This window comes from Pelodiscus sinensis, chromosome 1, assembly GCF_049634645.1.
Source record: "Pelodiscus sinensis isolate JC-2024 chromosome 1, ASM4963464v1, whole genome shotgun sequence".
Taxonomy (NCBI): domain Eukaryota; kingdom Metazoa; phylum Chordata; order Testudines; family Trionychidae; genus Pelodiscus; species Pelodiscus sinensis.
The window spans coordinates 302,992,254-303,017,010 of NC_134711.1; the positions used below are offsets into that span (position 1 = coordinate 302,992,254).

The 24,757-nt window shown below is 43.8% G+C and overlaps 1 protein-coding gene across 6 annotated transcripts in view; it reads right to left on the reverse strand.

Annotated features, from left to right (window-relative positions):
* Window positions 1–24,757, reverse strand: part of TNFRSF19 (TNF receptor superfamily member 19) — a 129,428-nt gene that overhangs the window by 66,610 nt on the left and 38,061 nt on the right. For 4 of the 6 annotated variants that reach the window (XM_075919268.1, XM_075919267.1, XM_075919270.1 and 1 more), the window contains exons 3-4: window positions 23,596–23,706; window positions 4,673–4,851 (exon numbers count right to left, since the gene is read on the reverse strand). In XM_075919268.1, the coding sequence (XP_075775383.1) occupies window positions 4,673–4,851; window positions 23,596–23,706 (290 nt within the window). Of the gene's footprint in view, window positions 1–4,672; window positions 4,852–23,595; window positions 23,707–24,757 lie in introns of those variants that run through there. The other 2 variants (XM_075919266.1, XM_075919265.1) reach the window with 1 other exon arrangement.

A 24,757-nucleotide genomic window follows, 5' to 3' on the forward strand; every position in this document is an offset into this window, starting at 1 on the left:
CCCCATGGCAACCTCCCAGCCCTCAGAAGAGGAGAATTGGGCCTGATTAGGGGAAGAGCCAGGGGGCAAGGGCAGTGGTGCGAGGGCGAGGGAAGATGGGGTCTGGGCAGCTGGGGAAACCTCCACCTGAGTCCCGTCTCTAACCCTGTCACCCTCTGCTCTGCAGGCCTGGCCTTGCCACTTCTGGTGGTGGCAGTGGCACCCACATGCTCGTCTGGGCCCTGCGGAGCCCGAGCGGGATTGATGACAGTCATGGTTGGAGGAGGGGCGACCCCAGGGTCTAGACCGTCAGGGCCACCGGCGATGGTAGGGCCGGTGCCCTCCTGGGCGTCGGGGGTCCCGAGTGCATCTCCGAGCCGGGCCAGAGGGCAGTCCCTTCGGATGTGCCCTGTCGCCTGATAGAGAAAACACCGGGCCTCCACCAAGGTGTAATATACCCAGTACTGGGCCCCTTGATAGGGCACCAGAAATGACCCTTCTAGGGCTCCTCCACCACGCCTCACCGGCAGAGGTTGGATTTGCACCTGCCGGCGAAAGGAAAGAATGTGGCAGAAGGTAGGGTCCTTGCAGCCCAAAGGAAGGGGACTACGGACTGACAAGGGCCTCCCCAGGGTGGAGAGGAAAGGTAATAGGATGGCATTGGGGAGGAAGGGTGGAACAGGGGGAAAAAACCACCCATATGCCCAGGTCCTCCAAAGGCTCGAGTGGGACATGGACTCCCTCCAATGCCAAACCCTTCTCCACTGCTTCCTGGGCGGCAGCCTCCAACACCAGGAAGAATACCACCTTCCCAAACATCTTGGAGGCCACCACCACAGCCGCGGGCCCCACCATGCATGCCAACGCCTGCACGTAGGTCTCCACGTGGGGCGAGGCCAATACCAGGAGGCATCAGACCCCGTGCCTCCTGGTCAGGGTGGGAAAGGGGCTGTGGCCGCCGGGGATGGAATTCCGGTAAGCGGCTTCAGTGGATTGGGAGGCAGCAGGCGGAGGAGGAGGGGGGAGTGGCAGCTACCTGGGCATATGCCAGCACACCGTCACTCCCAGAGCTGGTGGAACGAACAGGGGGACAGGAAAGAGGGGAAGCCGCGGCTGAGGCCGCGGCAGGGGGGTTAGCCTTTGTCTCAGGAGGTTTTGCCTTCGGGGCGGGGCTCTTGCCCTTCTTGGTCCCCTGGCCCTTCCTGCCCTTCAGGGAGGCTTTCTTGGTGGTGACACCGGTTGCAGAAGGTGCCACGGCAGGAGCAGCTGGGGTTCTGGAATCTCCACCCATGTCCACCACCTCCACTGCATGAGTGGGTGGCCCGGCAGCCTCAGAGGATTCAGGGTTCATAGAGGCAGTGAGGGGGGGGTGGGCAAGGGGTGGCAGGGGCATCACACGACTGTCCCTCCATTATGTTTATGGATGGAGGGGCGGGGGGGGAGACAGGAACAGACAATTAGGGGAGACCAATAGTGCCAGGGGGTGGAGCCAGGAGCAGGGGAGAGGGGGAAGAGGGAGGGAGAGAAAGGCTCACTACTCCCCCTGCTAGGCTGGAAGCAGGGTAAGAGGGCAGCAACGCACATAAGAGGAAGGGGGGAGGGTAAAGGAACAAGGGGTACAGCTCCCAGCACAGGACAGTAAGAGCGGCTCCTCCGGCTGCACTGGGAATGTGAGAGGGTCAATTATTTAAAGGCATGTGGGAAGTGAAACGGTGCGTGGTGGGAGGGTAACTAAAGGAGAGTGGGAGGCTCAGGCGCCAAACGAGATGACAAAGGGGGATATGGGCACACGAAAAGAGGAGAGGGGAATGCAGGCTGTGAGGAGGCTCACATCACCAGCTGCAGGACCCAACAGAGCAAGGGAGGGGCAGGGAGGCAAGCAGTGGGGCCAAGGATGGAGATGGCCCCTGCAGCACCTGAGGCTGGGGAGGGACCAGCAACAGCAGAGATGCAGGGGAGACAGTGGGGGGCAGAGGGAGCCACCCTGCAGCCCCAGCACCCCAAGAAAGTTGTACCAGCTGCCACCTAGGGGCCCAGATGGCAGACGGCCCCTCACAAACACTCTCACCCTCCCCCTACAAACTTGTGGGGGGGAAGGAGAAACCCCGGGAGCTGCCGTAAAGCAGCCCCCTTACTTCCTTTACTCCAGAGGGCATAGTAGTTGCAGGAAGGATGAAGTCCAGGCCTGCAGAAGTGAAGAAAGGGGCCAAGCAGTCCCCAAAAAGATGGAAAATGGGGGTCCCGCTCCCCGCACCAGGGTAAGGGCAGCAAAGGCCCCCCTATCCACCCCCACAACTCCAGCAGCTCCTGCAGCCAGCTGGGGGGTGGGGAAAGGCTGCCTGCAAACAGAGCAGGCAGAGAGAAAAGGGGACCTGGCCCAGAATGTAGCCAGGGCCTGCCTGCCACAACCCCAGTAGCCCCCCCCTACACACACACCCCTCCCAAAAAGGGGAGAGGAGGGGTGCAGGGGAGAAAAAAGCACAACAAGCCCAGACCAGCAGCATAGTTTGAAATAACACTGTAGTGTAGACATACCCTGAGTAACTGCAATGATCATAATGGAACTACTCACACTGGGTAAACTCGAGCATGTAAACAAGACTTTGCAGGATCACGGCCTAAATTATTAACATTCTTAGCTGCTATTTAGAAATGACTACTTACAGAACGTATCTAGACCATTATCTACACACTGCCTCTAGCTACACTGTATTGGAGTGTAAGTGGGGATAATCAGGCAGAAACAAGATGTGCAAGTTAGTATGACCCCAACCCAAATCACTAAAGTTAACAGGACTCTTTCAACTGATTTCAAGGGATCGGATGTTGTAAGCATAACTCAATCACTTAAGGGCTACGTCTACACTGGCATAATTTTCCGGAAATGCTTTTAACGGAAAAGTTTTCAGTTAAAAGCATTTTCGGAAAAGTGTGTCTAGATTGGCATGGACGCTTTTCTGCAAAAGCACTTTTTGTGGAAAAGCATCCGTACCAATCTAGACACGGTTTTGCGCAAAAAAGCTCCGATTGCCATTTTAGCCATCGGGGCTTTTTTGCGCAAAACAGTACTGTGCTGTCTACACTGGCCCTCTTGTGCAAATGATTTGAGCAAGAGGGCTTTTGCCCGAACGGGAGCAGCACAGTATTTCCGCAAGAACACTGATGATCTTACATGAGATCATCAGTGTTCTTGCGGAAATTCAAGCGGCCAGTGTAGACAGCTGGCAAGTTTTTCCGCAAAAGCAGTTGCTTTTGCGGAAAATCTTGCCAGTCTAGACACAGTCAAGGTGTGTCTACTCAACAGCATTATGTTGTCTACACAGTAATTCTGTTATTTTGAAATAAATTCAAAATAACGGATGGCTTATTCCAACTTCTGTGAACCTCATTCCAGAGGAATAACGCCTATTCTGAAATAGCTATTTTGAAATTGCTGTAGTGTGGACGCTCCACTGCTGCTATTTCAAAATAGCACCTACCCAGGGCCATTCAAAGTAATTACTCCCTAGTACTTCATGGGGCTCTAAATAGGGGAAGCGCGTCCACATTAGTGGAGCCTGCCTCAGAAGTGTAGATAAACTATTTTGAAATAAGCTATTTTGGAGTATTTCTTCTGGAATAGCTTATTTTGAAATACGTGTGCAGTGTAGATGTACCATTATTTTTTGTTGTAGCCATTATTTTTCAATACTCCCTCATATTTTCATTCTTTGCTGCTATAGTTTGAAATATTCCTTGGGCAGGGAATCTGTAGCTTTATTACTTCTTTTCAGTAAAAATTGCAAATGGGCACTCTTGTGGAGTTACACAGTCTATTCAAATCTTGTAGAATTCCTATTTCTAGAGGCCATGGGAATTAGAACTAGAAATGAGTATCAACTTTCGATCCAGATAAGAAAATATAAAGATCTAGTTCTTTCTCACTTACATTAAACTATTCCAGGAAATTCACAGTGCACTGTGTAAACGATGAATCAGTGACTATATACATTCACAGGACCAAATAGTGCCTTCAGTGTTGTGTGATATACCATTCAAAGTGAGGAACACAGCATGCACATTGAGCACAGAATTTAGCTCCCTATTATCAAATCTTAGGATGTAAAAACATGATGATTAAACAATTAATATTTTTCAGAGGTAAAAAATATATTCATAAATATCACAGTGATAATGAGAAGTGTAAGGAAACAAAGGTTTCAAGATTAAAGAGGTTTTATCACAATTTAGAAAGCATGTTGACTTCTGTGTTGAGGTGGTAATACATTTATAGTATTTTTTAAATTGGTTTGGAAAGGAAAGAGGAAGAAGCTAAATTGCAACTTATCTGAAATTTGGAAATGTCTCATCAGATGTTGAGTTTTTAAAAGAAATAACTCAAAAGTATAATAGTATTTAGCATTTTATCACATTTTATGTACTCAAAGCACTGTACAGACATTGATGAAATAGACCTCACAATGCTGCTATGAGGTAGGTGTGGAAATTTATTATTCCCATTTTACAAGTGGGAAAACAGATAAGTGAAGAGATTTGCTCAGGGCCATACACTAACTTGTTGACAGACTCAGAATTAGTACTATGGATTTTCTGACTCCCAATAATGTACTCATTTCTCCAGATCACACAAACAAGTAAATGTTAATAGTTTAAAATTTTGTTTTCTAAGTTTCATCTATAGAAATTGACTCACCCTGGTAAGCAGTCCCCACACACTGCATTGCTGGTGGTAGAACAGTTGGATTTCTGAAACCGGTTGACTACTGCACAGTCCAGACAAGGTTTGCACTTCTGAAATCCCCAGTCCTCCTTGAATCTGTTTAGCCTGCATGTCATGCACTGTGCATCCTCCCCATATCCAAAGCCGCATTCCTGCAGGGATTAACAAGCAATAGAAAGCTAATCAAATACTGAATGTGTGAATAAGGAGAAACTGCTGGGATAAAGCAAAGACATAGTGTAATTATTACTGAGAGCTGGTCTTTCAAGAGACAAAAGCCATCTTTTCAGCAAGTTCAAATGTGTCTTCCACTGCTAATAATCTCCCTTACTTCTATAAGTAACACTGAATCATCCATTTCATTCAAGCAACGACTGAGCATTTCAATGATAAAGGACTTCAGGGATTCCAACTGCTTCATAACTAGCAGCTTACGGTAGAATTTTGTTTTTTGTCTGTTTTTTAATTAAGCTACTCGTGTGAATGTGCAGAACCTGGGATGAATGCAGTATTTGGGCAATTACTCATTTACAAAAACAGCAAAGGGATACTTTGATATTAAGGTGCATAGTGAAGGTGAACAAAGTTAATTGCTGAAGAGAGTACAAATCTTCAAAGACTGAAAAGCTCTGTTGGAAAATATAACAGCTCTCATTAATGGACACAAAGAACAAGATCTTGAAATGTTCATTACCCACTAAGAATTTTACTAAGTTAACTATGTCTATTTAACCAAAACTTTCTAACATAATTTTTAGAGTGTAAGACCTTTGAGCATCAGGAGAAGTTGATGACATTTATTAAATATGAATACTGCAAGAACTGGTCACTTACCTCAAAAACTAATTCGTGCAAAAAATAGTTTTTCATTTCCACATTTTGAGGAATATTTTTGAAAAAATAGGAATTCAAACATAAAGATGATGTGGAAATCTAAGTGTAATGGGGTGGAGTGGCTGCCTACTGACCCGGAGGTGGAGGAACCCCTCCGGGCAGCTGAACCGGCTACACTATGATATAGCAGAAGTAACAGAGGTCTGAAGAATTTTGGAATAATGTCCATATGAGAAGAGATTTAAAATATTAGTATTACTTAAATGGGAAGAGGAGATGAACATGAGGCATAAAATGAGGAGTAAAGAGAAGATCACTCAGATATATCCATTTTCCTTCTCTTATGCTACATGAAAAAAACAGATACCAAGTAAAATTGAAGGGCAACAAATGTAAACCAATAATCTATGAAACTCACTCTTACAAGATATTATCAAGGTAGAGAACTTATTCACATTTTTAAAAATATTTGACATTTATTTAAAAATAACATTTCATATGAGCTACGATAAAAAGGTATGACATAATAAACTTCTTCCTTTAAGGTATGAAGCATTTAATTTCAGAAAGGGGAACTACACAAAAATGAGGAGGTTAAACAGAAATGAAAAGGTACAGTGAGAAAAGTAAAATCCCTATAAGCTGCATGGAAACTTTTCAAAGACAGCATAATATAGGCCCATCTTAGATGAATACTCCAAATTAAAATATACAGTAAGAGAACCAAAGAAGTGCCACTGTGGCTTAAGAACCAAGTAAAAGAAGCAGTGGAAGATAAAGAGGCATAATTGAAAAAGTGGAAGTTAAATCCCAGTGAGGAAAATAGAAAGGAACATAAACTCTGTCAAATTAAGTGTAAAAATATAATAAGAAAAGCCAAAAAGGACTTTGAAGAACAGCTAGCCAAAAACTCAAAAAATATTTTGCTGTTACTCTGTAAGCACATCAGAAGCAGGAAGCCTGCTAAACAACCAGTGGGGCCACTGGACAAACAAGATGCTAAAGCAGCACTCAAAGACAATAAGGTCATTGTGGAGAAACTAAATTAATTCTTTGCTTCAGTCTTCACAGCTGAGGATGTTAGGGAGATTCCCAAATCTGAGCCATTCTTTTTAGGTGACAAATCTGAGGAATTGTCCCAGATTGAGGTGTCATTAGAGAAAGTTCTGGAACAAACTGAAACTTAACAGTAACAAGTTACTGGCACCAGATGGCATTCACCCAAGAGTTCTGAAAGAACTCAAATGTGAAATTGCGGAACTATTAACTGTACTTTATAACCTATCCTTTAAATCAGCTTCAGCACCTAATGACTGGAAGATAGCTAATGTGACTCCAATATTTAAAAAGGGGTCTAGAGGTGAGCCTGGCAATTACAGACCAATATGTCTTATGTCAATATCAAGCAAATTAGTTGAAACTATAGTAAAGAATAAAATTTTCAGACACATAAATGAACATAATTTGTTGGAGGAAAGTCAACATGATTTCTGTAAAGGGAAATTGTGTCTTACTAATCTACTAGAGTTCTTTAAGGGGGTCAACAAGCACGTGGACAAGGTGGATCCAGTGGATATAGTGTACTTTGACAAGGTCCTTCATCAAAGGCTCTTAAGTAAATTGTCATGGGATAAGAGGGAAGGTACTCTCGTGGACTAATTGGTTAAAAGACAGGAAACAAAGGGTAGGAATAAATGGTCAGTTTTCAGAATGGGGAGAGGTAAAACTAGTGGTGTTCCCCAAGGGTCTGTACAGAGACCAATCCTATTCAACCTATTCATAAATGATCTAGAGAAAGGGGCAAACAGTGAGTTGGCAAAATTTGCAGACGATACTAAATTGCTCAAGATAGTTAAGACCAAAGAAGACTATGAAGAGCTTCAAAAAGATCTCACCAAACTAAGTCACTTGGCAACAAAATGGCAAATGAAATTTCATGTTGATAAATGTAAAGTAATGCACATTGGAAAAAATAATCCTAGCTATACATACAAAATGATGGGGACTAAATTAGCTATAACCACTCAAGACAGAGATCTTGGAGTCTTTGTGGATAGTTCTCTGAAAATATCCACTCAATGTGCAGCAGTCCAAAAAGCAAACAGAATGCTAGGAATCATTAAAAAAGGGATAGAGAATAAATATATAAATAAATTCATGGTACTCCAAGATCTTGAATAGTACATGCAGATGTGGTTGCCGATCTCAAAAAAGATATGTTGGCATTGGAAAAGGTTCAGAAGAGGGCAACTAAAATAATTAGGGGTTTGGAATAGGCGCCATACAAAGAGAGATTAAAAAGACTAGGAGTTTTCATCTTAGAAAAGAGGAGACTAAGGGGGGATATTACAGAGGTCTATAAAATCATGACTGATATGGAAAAAGTGAATAAAGAAAAATTATTTACTTGTTACCATAAAACAAGAACTAGGGGTCACCAAATGAAATTAACAGGTAGCTGGTTTAAAACAAACCAATGGAAGTTTTTATTCACGCAGCGCACAGTCAACATGTGAAACTCCTTACTAGAGGATGTTGTGAAGACCAGGACTTCAACAGGATTCAAAAAAGAACTAGTACATTCATGAAGGTTAGGTTCATCAATGGCTATTAGCCAGAATGGGTAGAAATGGTGTCCCTAGCCTCTGTTTGTCAGAGGCTTGAAATTGATGACAGGAGAGGGATCATTTAATGATTACCTGTTCTGTTCAATCCCTCTGGGGCACCTGGGAGTGGCCACTGCTGGAAGACAGGGCTAGATGGACTTTAAGGCTACGTCTAGACTGCAGGCTTTTGTCGACAGAAGTTTTGTCGACAGATACTGTCGACAAAGCTTCTGTCGACAAAGAGCGTCTAGACTACATCCAGTTCTGTCGACAAAGCAAGCTGCTTTGTCGACATGATAGTATAGATGCAAAGGACAGTGTAGACGCAGAACTCTGTCGACAAAAGGCGTTATTCCTCGTAGAAATAGGTTTACAGCTATCGACAAAACTGCTGAGTTCTGTCGACGTTATGTTGACAGAACTCAGCGGCAGTGTAGATGCAGGTATAGTTTTGTCGACAAAAGTCCACTTTTGTTGACAAAACCCTGTAGTCTAGACACACCCTTAGTCTGACCTAGTTCAGCCATTCTTATGTTCTTATGTTTCTGAGTTTATTTACTTTAAATACTTTTTCACGTCCATAGAATAACAAGGAAATTCAGATGAACCATTATAAAAAGAACTGAAGGTGGAGAGGGAGAAGAAACTCAAAGTAGACCCTAGACTCTGATACTACGTATGCCTCCTCCCCCATATCTTACTTTTTGCCAACTAGCTGCCTGTGCAGAGTAGTTAGGTAGACATTTTAACATCTTTTAAATCTTTTTAGTTAAATTTCTTTCTTTCTGTGGTGAATGTCACCGTCTGACTAATTAGTGGGGACATAATATCAGAAGCTGAAAATGGAAAAAGTCTAAAATGAATTCAGTGGTGAATTTCTCTTTCCAAGTTATCTTTGAAGGTTTTTTTTTAATACAAGCAGAAATAACTGCACAAAGTTAAAATTAGGATACCCTTAAACACTTGGCTCAAACTATGATGAACTGAAATCTAGAGAGTTGTTCCGACTTATATCAGATCTTCATTTGACCTGCTGCTGTGAATACAATCATATGTCAGTGACCTTTAATAATGTATACCCTTACAGCAAAAAAGTGCAGCAGGTGCTTTAGAAACAAATATAAAGAAAAGATCTCTACCGAGGGAAATTTACGATCTCTAATTTTTTAAATGAAGTGTTTCTAATTTTCTGCCTGAAATTTTGCAGTGTAGTCTACTGCACCCAGAATTAGTTGGATGCATTAATTATATACACATAAGATTTCAGATAGTCAATTGACTAATAAGTGCCCACAGGAAATTGCCTGTAAATTGAGCTAAAGTTAAACAGCTATCACCTGGGCCTATAGTTAGTGAACAACAAAAATAAGGGATAAAACTTGGAAGATAGGTAGAAACCTTCTGGCTACGTCTAAACTGGCCCCTTTTTCGGAAGGGGCATGCTAATTTTGAAAGTGGGAATAGGGAAGTATTGAAGTAGGAATAAGAGATCCTCCGGAATAGGGCTTTATTCCGGAGGATCGGGCCAGTCTAGACGCTTTTTTTCCGGCTTTTCCCCAAGCTGGAAAAAAAGCGGCGGACATGTTTATTTAAATCCGCGGGGGATATTTAAATCCACTTTCAAAATTAGCATGCCCCTTCCGAAAAAGGGGCCAGTGTAGACGTAGCCTCTGAGTATCCTGGTACTTTATATCTTTGTAATTTTGATAAGTTTAAAATAAAACTGGCTGTATGTATTTTATCAGTGCATGTACATAGCTCATATACACTGGTTTTAGCATTCTATGCTGTAGCAAAGCTGTCATGTCAACTTTGTTGTGCTGGTGAGGCTAGCATAGTCCTTGTCATCTGCAGAGTTCCTCTCATCTCCCACATATGACATAAAACCTAGGCAGCCCATGGGACTCACACTCCAGAGCTCATTTCAAGTGTGCAGGAAAATAAAATAGTGAGGATAGATACCATGAGCTGAAGTCCAGAGAACACTCATTTCCGCTGGGGCAAGAAAAAGAAAAAGAGGAGGCAATAGAATATATACATTACTATCTTCTCCAACTGAAGAGGGTGTTATGAAGAGCATTTAGCTTAGTCTTCCCCTTTTCAGCTCAACCACCAGCAAAAAAGGAGATAAACAAGGAAAGAAAAATAGCTCTTTGTTATTCTTATGCAAATTCAGAAAATGAAAAAGAAACCTACTGAAACTTAAACCTATATGGCTTGGATAACATTGAATGCAATGCCATCTATATTCTTAGGTGATTACTTGGTTCCCATTACCAAAGTATTTGGGCGCCTCATAATTTTTAATGTATTTATCCTCACACTGCCACTGTGAGTTAGGGAAACAGTATTATTACCATTTTATAGACGAAGAATGGAGCCACTGAAAGTCAGGCATGTCTACTCTTTGACCTGGAGATGTAATTTACACTTTGAGGAGTGTGTAGTTGTAGTTGTGAAAAGGATTAACTTTCCTGAGCATTACCTATCTGAGATACTAGCTGCATATTGAGGTAGCTAGCTGCTCCTACCACTGCAGTTACACTTGTGATCAAACTAGCACACTAAAAATAGATCTAGTTCAGGTATGTCTCTCCAAATTGGAATTCATACGTCCAGTTTGAACTGTAGGCATATCTTGAAGTGACTTGCTCAAATCACATAGCAGGATTTTGAACTCATATTTCAAAGTTTAAGGCTTGTACCTTAATCACTGCATCCTTCTCCCTTTTTAATCCTGAAACACTGTTTAAACTGTGTAAACTAATCCTCCAATATAGATGCTTTTTAAAATACTTTCAGAAATGACAGATTGTCTCTGTACATAAAAATAGTGTGTTTTCCTTCCAAACAGCTATGGAGCTCTGTTTCAACACGAACCGAGCAGTGAGTTCAGAATAAAGGTTTTCTTCAAAATATTTAAAATAATACTCAAACTTTAAAAAAATCTGTTAAATAAATTGTTACAAATTAAACATTCTCTTCTGTGATTACTATCAAAAGCACTTTACTCATGAACATGCCTACCAGAAAGTAAAATAGACTGCCAATAAGAACAGTAGTAAAACTAAATAATTTACTTTCATTGTTAATGCTGAATGAAGAACAGAAAGGAAACAGTATAAATAGTGAAAGGCAAACTAGATGATGCATATTCTTTCAATTAAAGTAATCTCAAACTTTATTAGTAACACATGGAAAGACTTTTTTTAAAATAAGAATTTATTTTTTAATCTGGCAGTTCATCTGAAAGTACTTTATCCAACTCCAGTGGTTGCACAACACAAGTAACATACACTTTAGAAGTTTGAGTCAGGTGACAAGTTTTTATTACATAATCTTTAATGCAAAAATACTGTTAAATTTTTGAGATATGACCACAAACACAATTTTTTCCATTTTTAACCCTACTCTTATTATTGAGGGGACAGTATCTCACTTCTAAAATGAACTCTATCTACTGGAGTTAAAACAACAGATCAGAAATGTACTCATAAATTAAAACCATTCAAGAAAAGTTACAGTTGAAAATATGTCAGTGGAGTCCAGTGAAAGCTTAAAAACACATTACTTTCCTTACAAATAGATTTAGAACTTCAAATAAAGTTAAGTCTGTAATAGTTAAAGGATCCAGCCATCCTGGAACTACCTCCAAAGCCTATTGCAATCATTGGAAGTCTTTGGATCATGCCTATAACCCTAATCTACCTTCTAAAATGTTATTTATATTGCCCCACCATCCTATTCACTATTAATTTAATGTATTGTTTATAAAATGTGTAGTAAATATTTTGAAAAGCATAGAGTCTCAAGATCCACTACATATTTTTGTGGAACAGAATATTGTTATGAATAGACAGAAAGATCAATCTGTTTGGTGTTATGAAATGTTGATTACGTGGTTTTGTAGGCGTATGCATCCTTATGTGAGGAAAATAGGAATTGCCATATTGGTTCAGACTAGTAACCCAATCTAGTACCAGATTAAGATACATAGGTAATGAATAAAGAAGAACAGAAGAGAGGCTTTTAGCTACATGGAAAAATACTTAAAGATTTTTAGATCTAGAAAATTTTAAATATTCACAGTTTGTAATATGGATAAGACACTCTATATCTCCCTGTACTCCTCTTATTATGTGGAACTAATGCTTCCATCCAAATAACTGGAATAGATGAAGAATGGAGTATGAACCTTAAAATTATTAGTTTTTAAAAAAACTTTATGGAAGAGTCAACTTATAAACACTACTGCTTTAACAAAAGAAAGGACTATGCAGCACTTTAAAGACTAACAAGATGGTTTATTAGATGATGAGCTTTCGTAGGCCAGACCCACTTCCTCAGATCAAATTCTGGAAGAGAATTGGTATGACCATATATACCCAAGGAATACAATAAAAAAATGAAAAAAAAACCCGCACATTATAAAACTTACAAGTCAGATTAGAACAGAAGCGAGGTGAGGGGGAGGGCTAGTATCTATGGGTATGTCTACACTACCCTCCTAGTTTGAACTAGGAGGGTAATGTAGGCATACCGCACTTGCAAATGAAGCCCGGGATTTGAATTTCCCGGGCTTCATTTGCATAAACTGGGCGCCGCCATTTTTAAATCCCTGCTCGTTCGAACCCCGTGCCGCGTGGCTACACGCGGCAAGAACTAGGTAGTTTGGACTAGGAAGCCTAGTTCGAACTACCTAGTTCGTGCCGCATGTAGCCACGCGGCACGGGGTTCGAACGAGCAGGGATTTAAAAATGGCGGCGCCAAGTTTATGCAAATGAAGCCCGGGAAATTCAAATCCCGGGCTTCATTTGCAAGTGCGGTATGCCTACATTACTCCGCTAGTTCGAACTAGCGGGGTAGTGTAGACATACCCTATGAGATAATGATACTAGTGGTGATAATTGGGGAAGCTATCTTTGTAATGGGTAAGGTAATTAGCATCTTTGTTAAGGCCGATTAACAAAGACACTTTAATTTTACATGTTGCTAATTCTGACTATCATAAGGAATTGTGTATTGAAAAATTAAATCAATAATACAAAGAAGGATTTCAACATCAAGTAAGAGTAAAGCAGTACTCACACACATTATGAGGAGATCTAAACAACTAATCTTGTTCTCTTTACTGCATATTTGCTTGAATCTAGCTGGGAAGAATCTAGGGCACTGACAGAATATTTTTGCTGGGTTTTTTATTAGCTTGCTTAGAAAATAAAAGATAATGTGCAGTAATTGGTGAGGTCACCAGTGTCCACTAAAAAAATTCTTTAGTATTGCTTTAGAATCAGAAGTAGTATTCTCTATTAAAGGTATTCATAATCTTGGTTGTAGAAATCTCAGATTTTTACCAGATAGGAAGGGCAATGGTCAGAGTCATAGATGGTGGCCCTATGTTCTCACAGATTTTTAATAGTCTTAGTTACACTGTGTACATCAGTGTGTGTATGGAATCAGTAGTATTTGTTAGAAGTGCTTGGGCTAGGGGCAAGAAAGGTCTTTTCCCCAAGGATTATCCAATGAAATAAATATTAGTAAGTATATATAAATATGATTTAAGGTTGTGACAAATAAGCAACAAAATATTCCTCCATGAAAATGTGAAGTTAAAGCAGCTAGGACAGCAGGACAGAAGAGTGAAGAACCCAAAAATTACAAGTACAGGTTGAAACTCTCTTAACCAGGATTCTATAGTCCAGCGAAATCCATGGTCCAGCATGATGTTGCAGGACCAGAGAGTCCTGGTGGAGGGCCAGCAGTAAGGATCCCTGTGGGGCTGGCAAGGCAGTAGGTTGCCCGCAGGGAGCTGAGGGTGGGGCTGCCTACCATGTGGTAGCGGGGCTGCCCAGCATGGTTGGGAGACCTGACATGTGTCTGCCCAGCAGGACAGGGAGTGCTGGTGCACAGCACGTGCTAGGCTGCTCATGGAGAACTGGCATGTGCAGTTGCCCAGAGCCCCAGAGCTAGGCTGACCATCAGAGCCATGGCAGCGATGGCTGCCCAGCAGGTCTACAGGGCAGCAAGGCCAGCAGGAAATGGGGAGGCAGCTGGGAGGCCAGCAGCTGGGCCAGGGGGCAGGTAGCAGTGGTCAAAAAATGACCTCCCCTGGTCCAGCAAAACGAGCAGTAACGGTAGTTCGGAATAGGAAGCCTAATCCGAACTACCTAGTTCGTGCCGCATGTAGCCACGGGCACGGAGTCCGAACTAGCGGACATTTAAAAATGGCTGCGCCTGGCAATATGCAAATGAAGCCCGGGAAATTCAAATCCCGGGCTTCATTTGCAACTCCGGTTGCCTACATTAACCACCCTAGTTCGAATTAGGGTGGTAGTGTAGACATACCCTTGTTTCCCTGCTCTGGGCCGGACAGCTCCCCTGCGGAACCCGGTAAGTATCCGGTATTTTTGCCTCCTAGCCAGGAAAAAATCAGAAAATACCAGACATTTTAGGCGTCCAGTATTTTCTCAATTTTTTTTTACCAGACAGGAGGCAAAAATACAGAACTGTCTGGGTCAATACCAGACACCTGGCAACCCTACCCAGTACAGACAATGTGAGAGCCTGAATCAGGCTAAAAACTGCACATATACAGGCTGAGAGACCCTCTCCTTGCCCCAGACCCTGAATACCTATACTGAAATGTTATGGTTCCACAGTCTCATTCAGCTAACCCAGCCCAGCAAAGCCATGCTGCAAGTCTTTTAATCTCAATGTAGACAGAACCAGAGAGATTATGCCAGGCACAGAACCAGGGTCTCTATCATAGCAAACATATGTCTTAGCTACTCAGCCAATTACCTTCCAAACAGAAAAACAGAAGCTGAAAGTCAGTTTCTAACTAAACTTACACCCTTCTCATAAAGCCAGGGACATAATCAAGAATTCCTGATCACCATTATGCTACTATTGATTAGTAAACAGTTGGGCAACCCAGTCAGGAAGTATGTATCAAGTCCTCCTCTAATGTTTGGTTTGAAAAGAGATGAGCAACTATGCCTGGAAGCTCAAGTGACAGGATCCTCATCTAGGCACAAACCCTGATGTTGACCTGTACGGGGAGAGACTGTTTACAGTTGTATGTGGTTCATGCAATCAGAGGACATCTTTGTGCCTAAAAGTCATGGTAATCTGTAAATCATGGTGTGAAGCACCAATTTGTTATGCATTCTTGTAGAGTTTCAGGAAGTGAGAAATGACAGACTTCTTAATGGGGCTTCCCTTTACCTGACCGTTTATGTTGGCACTGCTAAATATAGTGAGTTCCTCTTGGTACACTTACTTTCAGTAATCTTTAAGCAGGGATAAAAAGTTTTAGACAGACAAAATGTGTCTCTCATGCTCTTCAGGAGAGTTGATAAAGCTGGGAGCAACTTCAGCAATGCACTTTTTCCCAACTGGAGTGTAGCTCCCCTGCTCCCCTTTCCCATCCCTAAGGAGCTTTCCAAGGAGATACAAACTCCATATTAAAAAAGCCTTAGGAAATTAACACAAACTACATTTAGTGACACTTAAATGTGAACTGGGACACACCCCATTTATCCCAAACCTTAAAAGTTTGGAAATCAAAAGTTAAAGTCTGACATATTCCTTGCTACTTTCATATTGCCTACAACATTGCTAATATCTTACTCCCATAAAGCTTTCACTTTCATCTGCAACATCCAAAAATGCAATTCATACTCCAACTTCATCAAACTTGAGATGTATTGCAAAATCTTAAGTGATCTCAGCAATGATAAAATAAATTATTTCCCCTAATATGTGGAATGTGTTACAATCAGATATGCTGATTTGTTGTTAGAAGAGTGTATACAATTGCAGTTTCTTTTGGATTACAATGCAAGTCTGATAACGTCAGTGTATGTAGTTACAAGTGAAAGTCATATGGGAATGTTGGAGGGTATGTCTACACTACAAAGTTAATTCGAACTAACTTTGATAGGCGCTACACATGCAAACTGCTAGTTCGAACTTAATTCGAAGTAGCGGTGCGCTTAATTCGAACTAGGTAAACCTCATTCCACGAGGACCAACGCCTAGTTCGAATTAACTAGTTCGAATTAAGGGCTGTGTAGCCACTTAATTCGAACTAGTGGGAGGCTAGCCCTCCCCGGCTTTCCCTGGAGGCCACTCTGGGCACCACCAGGGAAACTCTTCTGCCCCCCTCCCGGCCCTGCAGCCCTTAAAGGGGCACGGGCTGGCTACGGTGCCCGTGCCAGGTGCAAGCCAGCCAGCACCCAACCAGCAGACCCTGCACCTGGCACAGCTCGAGCCAGCCACCCAGCCCTCCGCCTCTTCCCGGGACCAGGCTGGCGGCCTGGATAGGGCCTAGGGCAGGATAGCTGCCAGCTTGGCCACCCAGGAGCAGGTGTGCATGAAAATCAAGGGGGTCCACTGGGACCCCCGACCCTGAGCCCTGAGCTTAGAATGGCCGTACTGGGTCAGACCAAAGGTCCATCTAGCCCAATAGCCTGTCTGCTGACAGTGGCCAACACTAGGGATCCTGGAGGGGATGGACCGAAACAATGACCAAGCCATTTGCCTCGTGCCATCCATCTCCAGCCTTCCACAAACAGAGGCCAGGGACACCATTTCTACCGCCTGGCTAATAGCACTCCATGGACCCAACCTCCATGACTTTATCTCACTTCTCTTTAAACTCTGTTCTAGTTCTAGCCTTCACAGCCTCCTGCAGCAAGGAGTTCCACAGGTTGACTATTTGCTTTGTGAAGAAGAACTTTCTGTTATTAGTTTGAAGCCTGATACCCATTCATTTCATTTGGTGTCCTCTAGTCCTTCTATTATGGGAACTAATGAAGAAATTTTCTTTATGCACCCTCTCCACACCACTAATGCTTTTATAGACCTCTATCATATCCCCCCTCAGTCTCCTCTTTTGTAAGCTGAAAAGTCCCAGTCTCTTTAGCCTCTCTTCATATGGGACCTGTTCCAAACCCCTCATCATTTTAGTTGCCCTCCCCTCTCCCACCCTCTCTCTTCCCCTCTCCCACCTCCTTTTCCCAGTCTCCCCGAGTTTTGTTCAATAAAAAGATTTTCTATTTTTGAACACACGTGTCCTTTATTTTGTACATCAGGAAGGGGGGCTAGGGAGGGGTAAGTGGAAAGGGGTGAGGGAGGAATGGGGTACGAGCCCCTGATGGGGAGGACTGGGATGGCTCTGCGGGCTCCTCGGGGTGGAAGCTCTCCTGCAGCTCCCCGATTGACCCCCCCCCAGATGGCAGCCTGCGGCAAGTGCAGCCGGGCTGATGGCCGCGTGCTGTGATGTGCTGAGTGTGGGCACTCCGGGCAATCCAAGCCAGGACTGCTTTGCAAGCGGGGAACCCCTGAAAACTGTCTGTCCAGGGTGGGGGTCGGGTCCCTTTAAGCACAGCCCTCGGCTAGCCTGAGACAGCAGTTTCATGTTCTAAGTCCTATTCTGATGCCCTGCCGGCACTGCTTCCGGCCATCCTTAACCTCGGTTCAGGGTCCACTCAGTGTGGACATGCTAGTTCGAATTAGCAAAACGCTAATTCAAACTAGTTTTTAAGTCTGGATGCGCTAATTCGAATTAGCTTAGTTCGAATTAAGTAATTCAAACTAAGTTAGTTCGAATTAGCGCTGTAGTGTAGACATACCCGGAGTGAGTAAGTAATTAACAGTGTTGCAGGCAATATGGAGATGGCAAGTGTTATACAGGAGAGTTTTCCTGCAACTCCTCCTGATTTTCATGCTTCTAATATTCTGGGTGAAAGGGGTATATACTAATGCAATCTTTACTGTCACTAAATGTATTTTTGTTTGCATTAATGGTGACTTGTTATAATCTGAATAATGTAAATGGGTAGGTTAATTTTAAAAATTAAGGCAGAGCATGGAAGGGTTCTTATCTCCTGTTTCCATCTTTGTATGCTACAAATTGTTGTCCTCGTGTGGAAGTGTGGAATTTTCATAACTATTTCCAACAGGGTGAAGTGAGGCCAAATGTAGCATGAACTCTTGACTGACAGGAACAAAATTTTCAACCAGAGAAGTATCTAATCACAGGACCATACAAACACATTCCTTTTAAACTTCTCCACTTGACTATATGCACACTAATTGTATAACAGTCATCATCTTCAAACAACTTGTTCAGATGTGTAATGCTTTGTTCTCTATTGTTTGTAGATCATTGATCAAAAGAAAATGGCAAATTAATATTTAAATAATGGAAAGCTGCACATAGCAAACACTTCCTTTTCAATGGGCAAGTTACTGACAATCACCTCAGATAAAGGAAACCACCTGTTTCTGTTTCTCAAAATAAAGCTCTGAAGTATTTGGTAGAAAAAAGATAATACTTCAGTGGCTCAAATGTTCCACAAACATCATCAAAGAGCTCAGGCAGAGGGATCGCTGATCTAAGCTCGGGTGACAGTGATGCTAGATAGGTCCAGAGAACAGCATTCTCTGTGTGGAGCAGATTGGCTTGCTCCTGTGACATCTGATTCTCAGTGCCCAGCTGTACATTCTGTGATTGCAATGATCAGTTGTCTGCCTGGAGATGGATCACCTGCTTGTGCAGCACTGATGCACCTTTGTGTATGGGGATTCCTCTGGGTCCATCCTGAGTAAAGCCAAGCTGAAGGACTTGGAGTGGTTTAAGCAAACTGTGAGGGCTTGGGCATGGTCAGTCAGGTTAGTGGTTGGAGTGAGGAGCCAGAAACTAGAGTCAATGGTCAGAGCTGGAAAGGGTCAGGTGTCAATCCAAAGGTCAAGCCAGAGCCAGAGTCAGGGATGGGGAGGGGGGGGGGAAGAGCAGTGACATGGAGTAAGGCAAGAAGCAGGAACCAGGAGCAGAGGACATGATATAAGGAGGGCAGGAACCAGAAAGAATCTTGGAGGCAGGAAGAGGCAGGAAGACAGGATTCAGCGTAATAGACAAGGTCCAAAGTGGCAGCTAGAAAAGGATTCTTCTAGTTGCTTGGACAACTTCCTATGCCTCCCTGACTCCGTCAGGGCTTTGTGAGTGGACTCCTTCATTTTTCTAGAGCTCCACTAGCTCCCTCCTCTACTGGTTCTGGCAAGCTGCCTGATGGTAGCCATCATCTGAATAGTTAACCTGCCTTTGAAACCCACAATTCCTCACAGCATAGTCACACTAGTGCCAAATTCAGAAGGATATAACCTTTCTACTTAAAATTCCCCTATTTATACATCCAAAGATCACATTAGCTCCTTTGGCTTCAGCATCACAATGGGAGTTCATGATCAACTGATTATCCATCATGACTCTTACCTCCTTTTTAGAATCACTACTGCCCCCATCCTGTGAACAGGGGCCTTCATTCCTTTTTTCTAGATGCATGACTTTACATATGGCCATATTAAAACACTCGCACAGCAAGCTCCACTGGCTGGCCTAATGATAAAGGCGGTGCTGCATGCTCAGATTGGGTTGGTGCTGGCCCTGTAGGGGGATGGGTGCCAGAGCTAATACAGTCACTGGTGCAGATGATAGTGCTGGAGCTGGCACTGAATTCAGTGCCCGCACCATGCTTGGGGCTTTAGCTGGTGCTGGAGGCAGAGCTGGAGGAGTCAAAGTTGTCAGCACTTGGGTGGACTTGTGGTGTCCCCTTGGGGCTGGGGCCAGGGCGCTTGGGGCCTTAGCATCGACACAGTGCCATTGGCACTCTCAGGGTACGTCTACACTACAGCGCTAGTTCGAACTAACTTAGTTCGAATTAGTTAATTCGAACTAAGCTAATTCGAACTAACGCATCTAGAACTAAAAACTAGTTCGAATTAGCATTTTGCTAATTCGAACTAGCAAGTCCACATTGAGTGGACTCTGAACAGGGCTTAAGGATGGCCGGAAGCAATGCCGGCAGGGCATCAGAGGAGGACTTAGAGCGTGGAGATGCTGTCTCAGGCTAGCCGAGGGCTGTGCTTAAAGGGACCCAACCCCCACCCCGGACAGACAGTTCTAAGGGGTGCCCCGCTTGAAAACCAGTCCTGGCTTGGAGTGCCCTGAGTGCCCACACTGGGCACATCACACCACTCGGCCATCAGCCCAGCTGCACTTGCCGCAGGCTGCCATCTGGGGAGAGGGGGCAATTGGGGGGCTGCAGGAGAGCTTCCACCCCCAGAAGCCCGCAGAGCCAGCCCAGTCCTCCCCATCGGGGGCTCGTACCCCATTCCGCCCTCACCTCCTTCCACTTACCCTTCCCTAGCCCCCCTTCTTATTGATGTACAAAATAAAGATAACGTTTCTTCCAACATTGACTCTGTCTTTATTGAAAAAAACTGGGGGAGACTGGGAAAAGGAGGTGGGAGAGGGGAAGAGAAAGGCTGGGAGAAGGGAGGGCAACTAACATGATCAAGGGTTGGGAACAGGTCCCAGATGAAGAAAGGCTACAGAGACTGGGACTGTTCAGCTTAGAAAAGAGGAGACGGAGGGGGGACAGGATAGAGGTCTCTAAAAGCAGGGGTTGGGTGGAGAGGGTGCATTCAGAAAAGTTCTTCCTGAGTTCCCATAAAGAAGGACTAGAGGACACCAAAGGAAAGGAATGGGTAGCAGGCTTGAAACTAGTAAGAGAAAGTTGTTCTTCTTGACAAAGCAAATAGTTAACCTGCGGAACTCCTTGCTGCAGGAGGCTGTGAAGGCTACAACTAGAACAGAGTTGAAAGGGAAGTGAGATCAAGTCATGGAGGTTGGGTCCATGGAGTGGTATTAGCCAGGGGGTAGGAGTGGTGTCCCTGCCCAAAGTTTGTGGAAGGCTGGAGAGGGATGGCACGAGACAAATGGCTTGGTCACTGTCTTCGGTCCATCCCCTCCAGGGGCCCTAGGGTTGGCCGCTGTCGGCAGACAGGCTACTGGGCTAGATGGACCTTTGGTCTGACCCAGGACGGCCATTGTAAGCTCAGGGCTCAGTGTCGGGGGTCTCAGTGGACCCCCTTGATTTTCATGCACACCTGCTCCTGGGTGGCCAGGCTGGCAGCTCGCCTGCCCTAGCTGGCCACTTTCCTGTGCCTAGTGCGGAGATCGTGGACGAGGTCCACGATGTCCGCACTAGCCCAGGCAGGTGCCCGCCTCTTGCGGTCCAGGGCAAGCTCCCGGGAGCCGCCAGCCTGGTCCTGGCAAGAGGGGGTGGGCTGGGGGGCATCGGGTGGCTGGCTCTGTGCCGTGCCAGGTGCAGGGTCTGCTAGCTGGGTGCTGGCAGGCTTGCACGTGGCACGGGCACCGTAGCCAGCCCGTGCCCCTTTAAGGGGTCCGGGGCCGGGAGGGGGGCATAGAGTTTCCCTGGTGTTGGCCAGAGTGGCCACCAGGGAAACCTGGGGAGGGCTAGCCTCCCACTAGTTCGAACTAAAGGGCTACACAGCCCTTAGTTCGAACTAGCTAGTTCGAACTAGGCGTTAGTCCTCGTAAAATGAGGTTTACCTAGTTCGAACTAAGCGCTCCGCTAGTTCGATTCAAATTCGAACTAGCGGAGCGCTAGTGTAGCACCTATTAAAGTTAGTTCGAACTAACGTCCGTTAGTTCGAACTAACTTTGTAGTGTAGACATACCCTCACTCCCTCCTCGAGGCTGACACTGAGACTGGGAATGAGGTTAGTTCAATGAGGTCCCTTGAAGCCTCAAATGTGTCCAGCATTGATGGCTCCAGGAGGTCTTCCACTGGGCTAGGGTCCTGGCATGGGATGGGACAATCTGACCTTGAAGATCCAGGTACCGAGCCTGCTGTTGCCCTATGCCCCTCCTGAGGGCAAACTGTCGGTGCATGCCATAATGGGGACCTGCTTCGGCTTGGTCTCTGTTTCTTCTGCAGCACCGGGAATTGGGATTGGTGCCGTTGCCTTCTCAGTGCTGGGGAATCCTGTGAGTGGCTGGGTGTCTCGTGCACAGAAGCTGGTGCATTCTTTGTGGCTGGTGCAGGGTCCATCGCTGGTACCGGACAGAGCCGCCTCCATCAGCAGGATCTTCAGGAAGAACTCACGCTCTCACCTGGTGCGCAGCTTGAACCTCTGCAAATCTTGCAGAACTCAGGAAGATGGGCCTCCCAGAAGCATTTAGGCAAGCTTTGTGTGGGTCCGCACAGGGCATAGGCTTCAACCTCTTGATGCGGGGTTTGAAGCCTTGAGGCCCAGGCATGCCCCACAGCAGGCACTGAGAACATGAAGTAAGTCCCTGCACCCGAGAGAACTACTTTTACTAAGAACTATTTATAGAGATAATGAGAACAATTAACACTAACTAACCTACAAGAACAAACTGGGTGAGAACTGCTAAGAGCACTTGTAGAGCAAGAGCAGAGCATGTTCCAATGACCGTCACAAGCGGTAAGAGGGATCTGAGGGGATGGAGTGCCATCAGAGGTATATATTAACCAATATAGCAGTGCCACTCTAGAAGGCTCCCTTGCTGGCCCAATACATACTGCTAAGGGAAAAACTTCCGATTACACATGCATGCAGCATGCACACGTCTACATGGAATGGACATGAGCAATCATTTAAAGAGGAATATGTTTCTATTAGTGCTGCATCTAATGTTTATTTAAATGTATTTTGTTTATATAAGAATTAGATACAGTGCTCCTGTTAGCTAATTGCTAGAAAAAAACTAGTGTTTTCAAGTGCCTTAATAGCTCCTGGAAAGATGAGATATGTGTTTGGAGAGGGGAGAGGGTGGACAGGAATGGTCCTCCCCACAGAATTTGCTGTTTGGCTTGTGTTTAGGATGCTCTATAACACTGCTGAAGCTGTTGTCCTCAGTCTGCCTTTCCCCTGCCATGCTCTCACTCTCCTCTTCCAATCATGGCATGTACAGGTCACCTCCCCACTACCAAATTCTGAAGTGGTGCCAATGCCTCAGCAGTAGGCACTGGGGTGGTAAGTCATGCCCTGTTACGCTACCATGCAATCAAGCATTATAAACTTACGAAACTCAGACACAAGGTTACAGTTAAAAGAAACATCTATCAGGGATGGTCTAGATGGTACTGGGTCCTGCCATGAGGGCAGGTCAATGGACACGATGACCTCTCGAGGTCCTTTCGGTTCTATTGTTCTATGATTCTATGAAATCCAAACATGTTGAAAAAAGAAAAGCATAGTTAAAGCACCCAAACATTCTTATGCTGTAGTGGAGAAAATGAAAAAAAAAAACAACAAAAAAAACCATTCCAATGTCTTTAAAAATCAATGTAGTGCCTATGGTTCCAAATTAAATTACCTAAATCATTGCTGCTTTTGTATTGCATGGCATCAGTATTTTCTGAACCATACAGATTTGGGTTACATATAGGAACCAAAAGTTACATAATTTAAAAAATGGTAACATGTGTGCAACTAGTTGAACCCATAAAAGTTCTTTCATGCATAAACTGATACCAATTATTTTAACCATATATGTAAACATATTTGTGGAAAAAAATCAAAAAAGTGCCACAGAGCAGAATATCCTATACATACCTTTGACAGCTCCATTCCCGGTCCACACTGTTTGCAGAGGATACAGTTTCCAGCATAGTCCCTGAACTCTTGCTCTCTACAATCCCCCGTCTCACAAATTCCTTTTCTTGACTTAAAAAAAAAAATCAAGCAGTTAAAAGAAATAAGCAATGATGCTTTGCAGTTAATCTGGGCATTTAAATCTAGGCCACATAATTGATTTAAAACACTATGCAATCTTATTATATTAGTTAAAATAGAATGTATAATTATATCTTCTTTAGCCCAACACAAATCTTATTACTTAATACTATTTATAAATGATATTAAGTAATCATTTCTTACTTTAAATTCACTTTGAGTAAACGTCTTTTCTGTAAGCAATATGGCTCAGTTCATGCTATTCCCCTGAAAATATCTTTCCAGAATATGGCCAAAATTTTCAAAGACAGGTATGTAATGTCGGGCTCTTAAATTCTTATTTAGATGCCAGAATAAGTGGCTTGATGTTCAAAAGTGCTCAGCACCCAGTAACTCCTAGGCTGTGTCTAGACTGCAGCCTTTTTTCGAAAAATCTTCACCTGCGTCTAGACTACAGCAGTGTTCTTTCGAAATTAAATCGAAAGAACGCGGCTTTTCTTTCGACGGCGGTACTCCTCATTTCACAAGGAAGAACGCCTTTTTTTGAAAGTGCTCTTTCGAAAAAAGGCGTTCTTGAATGCAAACAGGGCTTTTTCGAAAGAGAGCATCCAGACTGCCTGGGTGCTCTCTTTTGAAAAAGCAGCTTGCTTTTTTGAAAGTACTGCTTGCAGTCTAGACGTTCTTTTTCGAAAGAGGCTTTTTCAAAAGTGTCTTTCAAAAAAGCCTCTTTTGAAAGAGGCTTGCTGTCTAGACGTAGCCCTACTGACTTCAATGGGCTGGTGGGTTTTTTTGGGGGTGGGCGATGAATCAGGCAACTTATTTAGATATTTAAATATGGATTTATGTCCTAACTTCAGGCTCACATTTTTGAAAAAAAATATTTTAATATATTTTTATACCTCTAATTTGTTCTAAATTGCAAGAGTGGGTTTTAGTTCAGTTATTTAAGGCATCTGTATATTTTGTAATCTGGGAAGATTAGAATCAGTAAATTTAAGTATACATTTTAAAAGAGATTTTCAATGGCATCCAGATGTTAGGA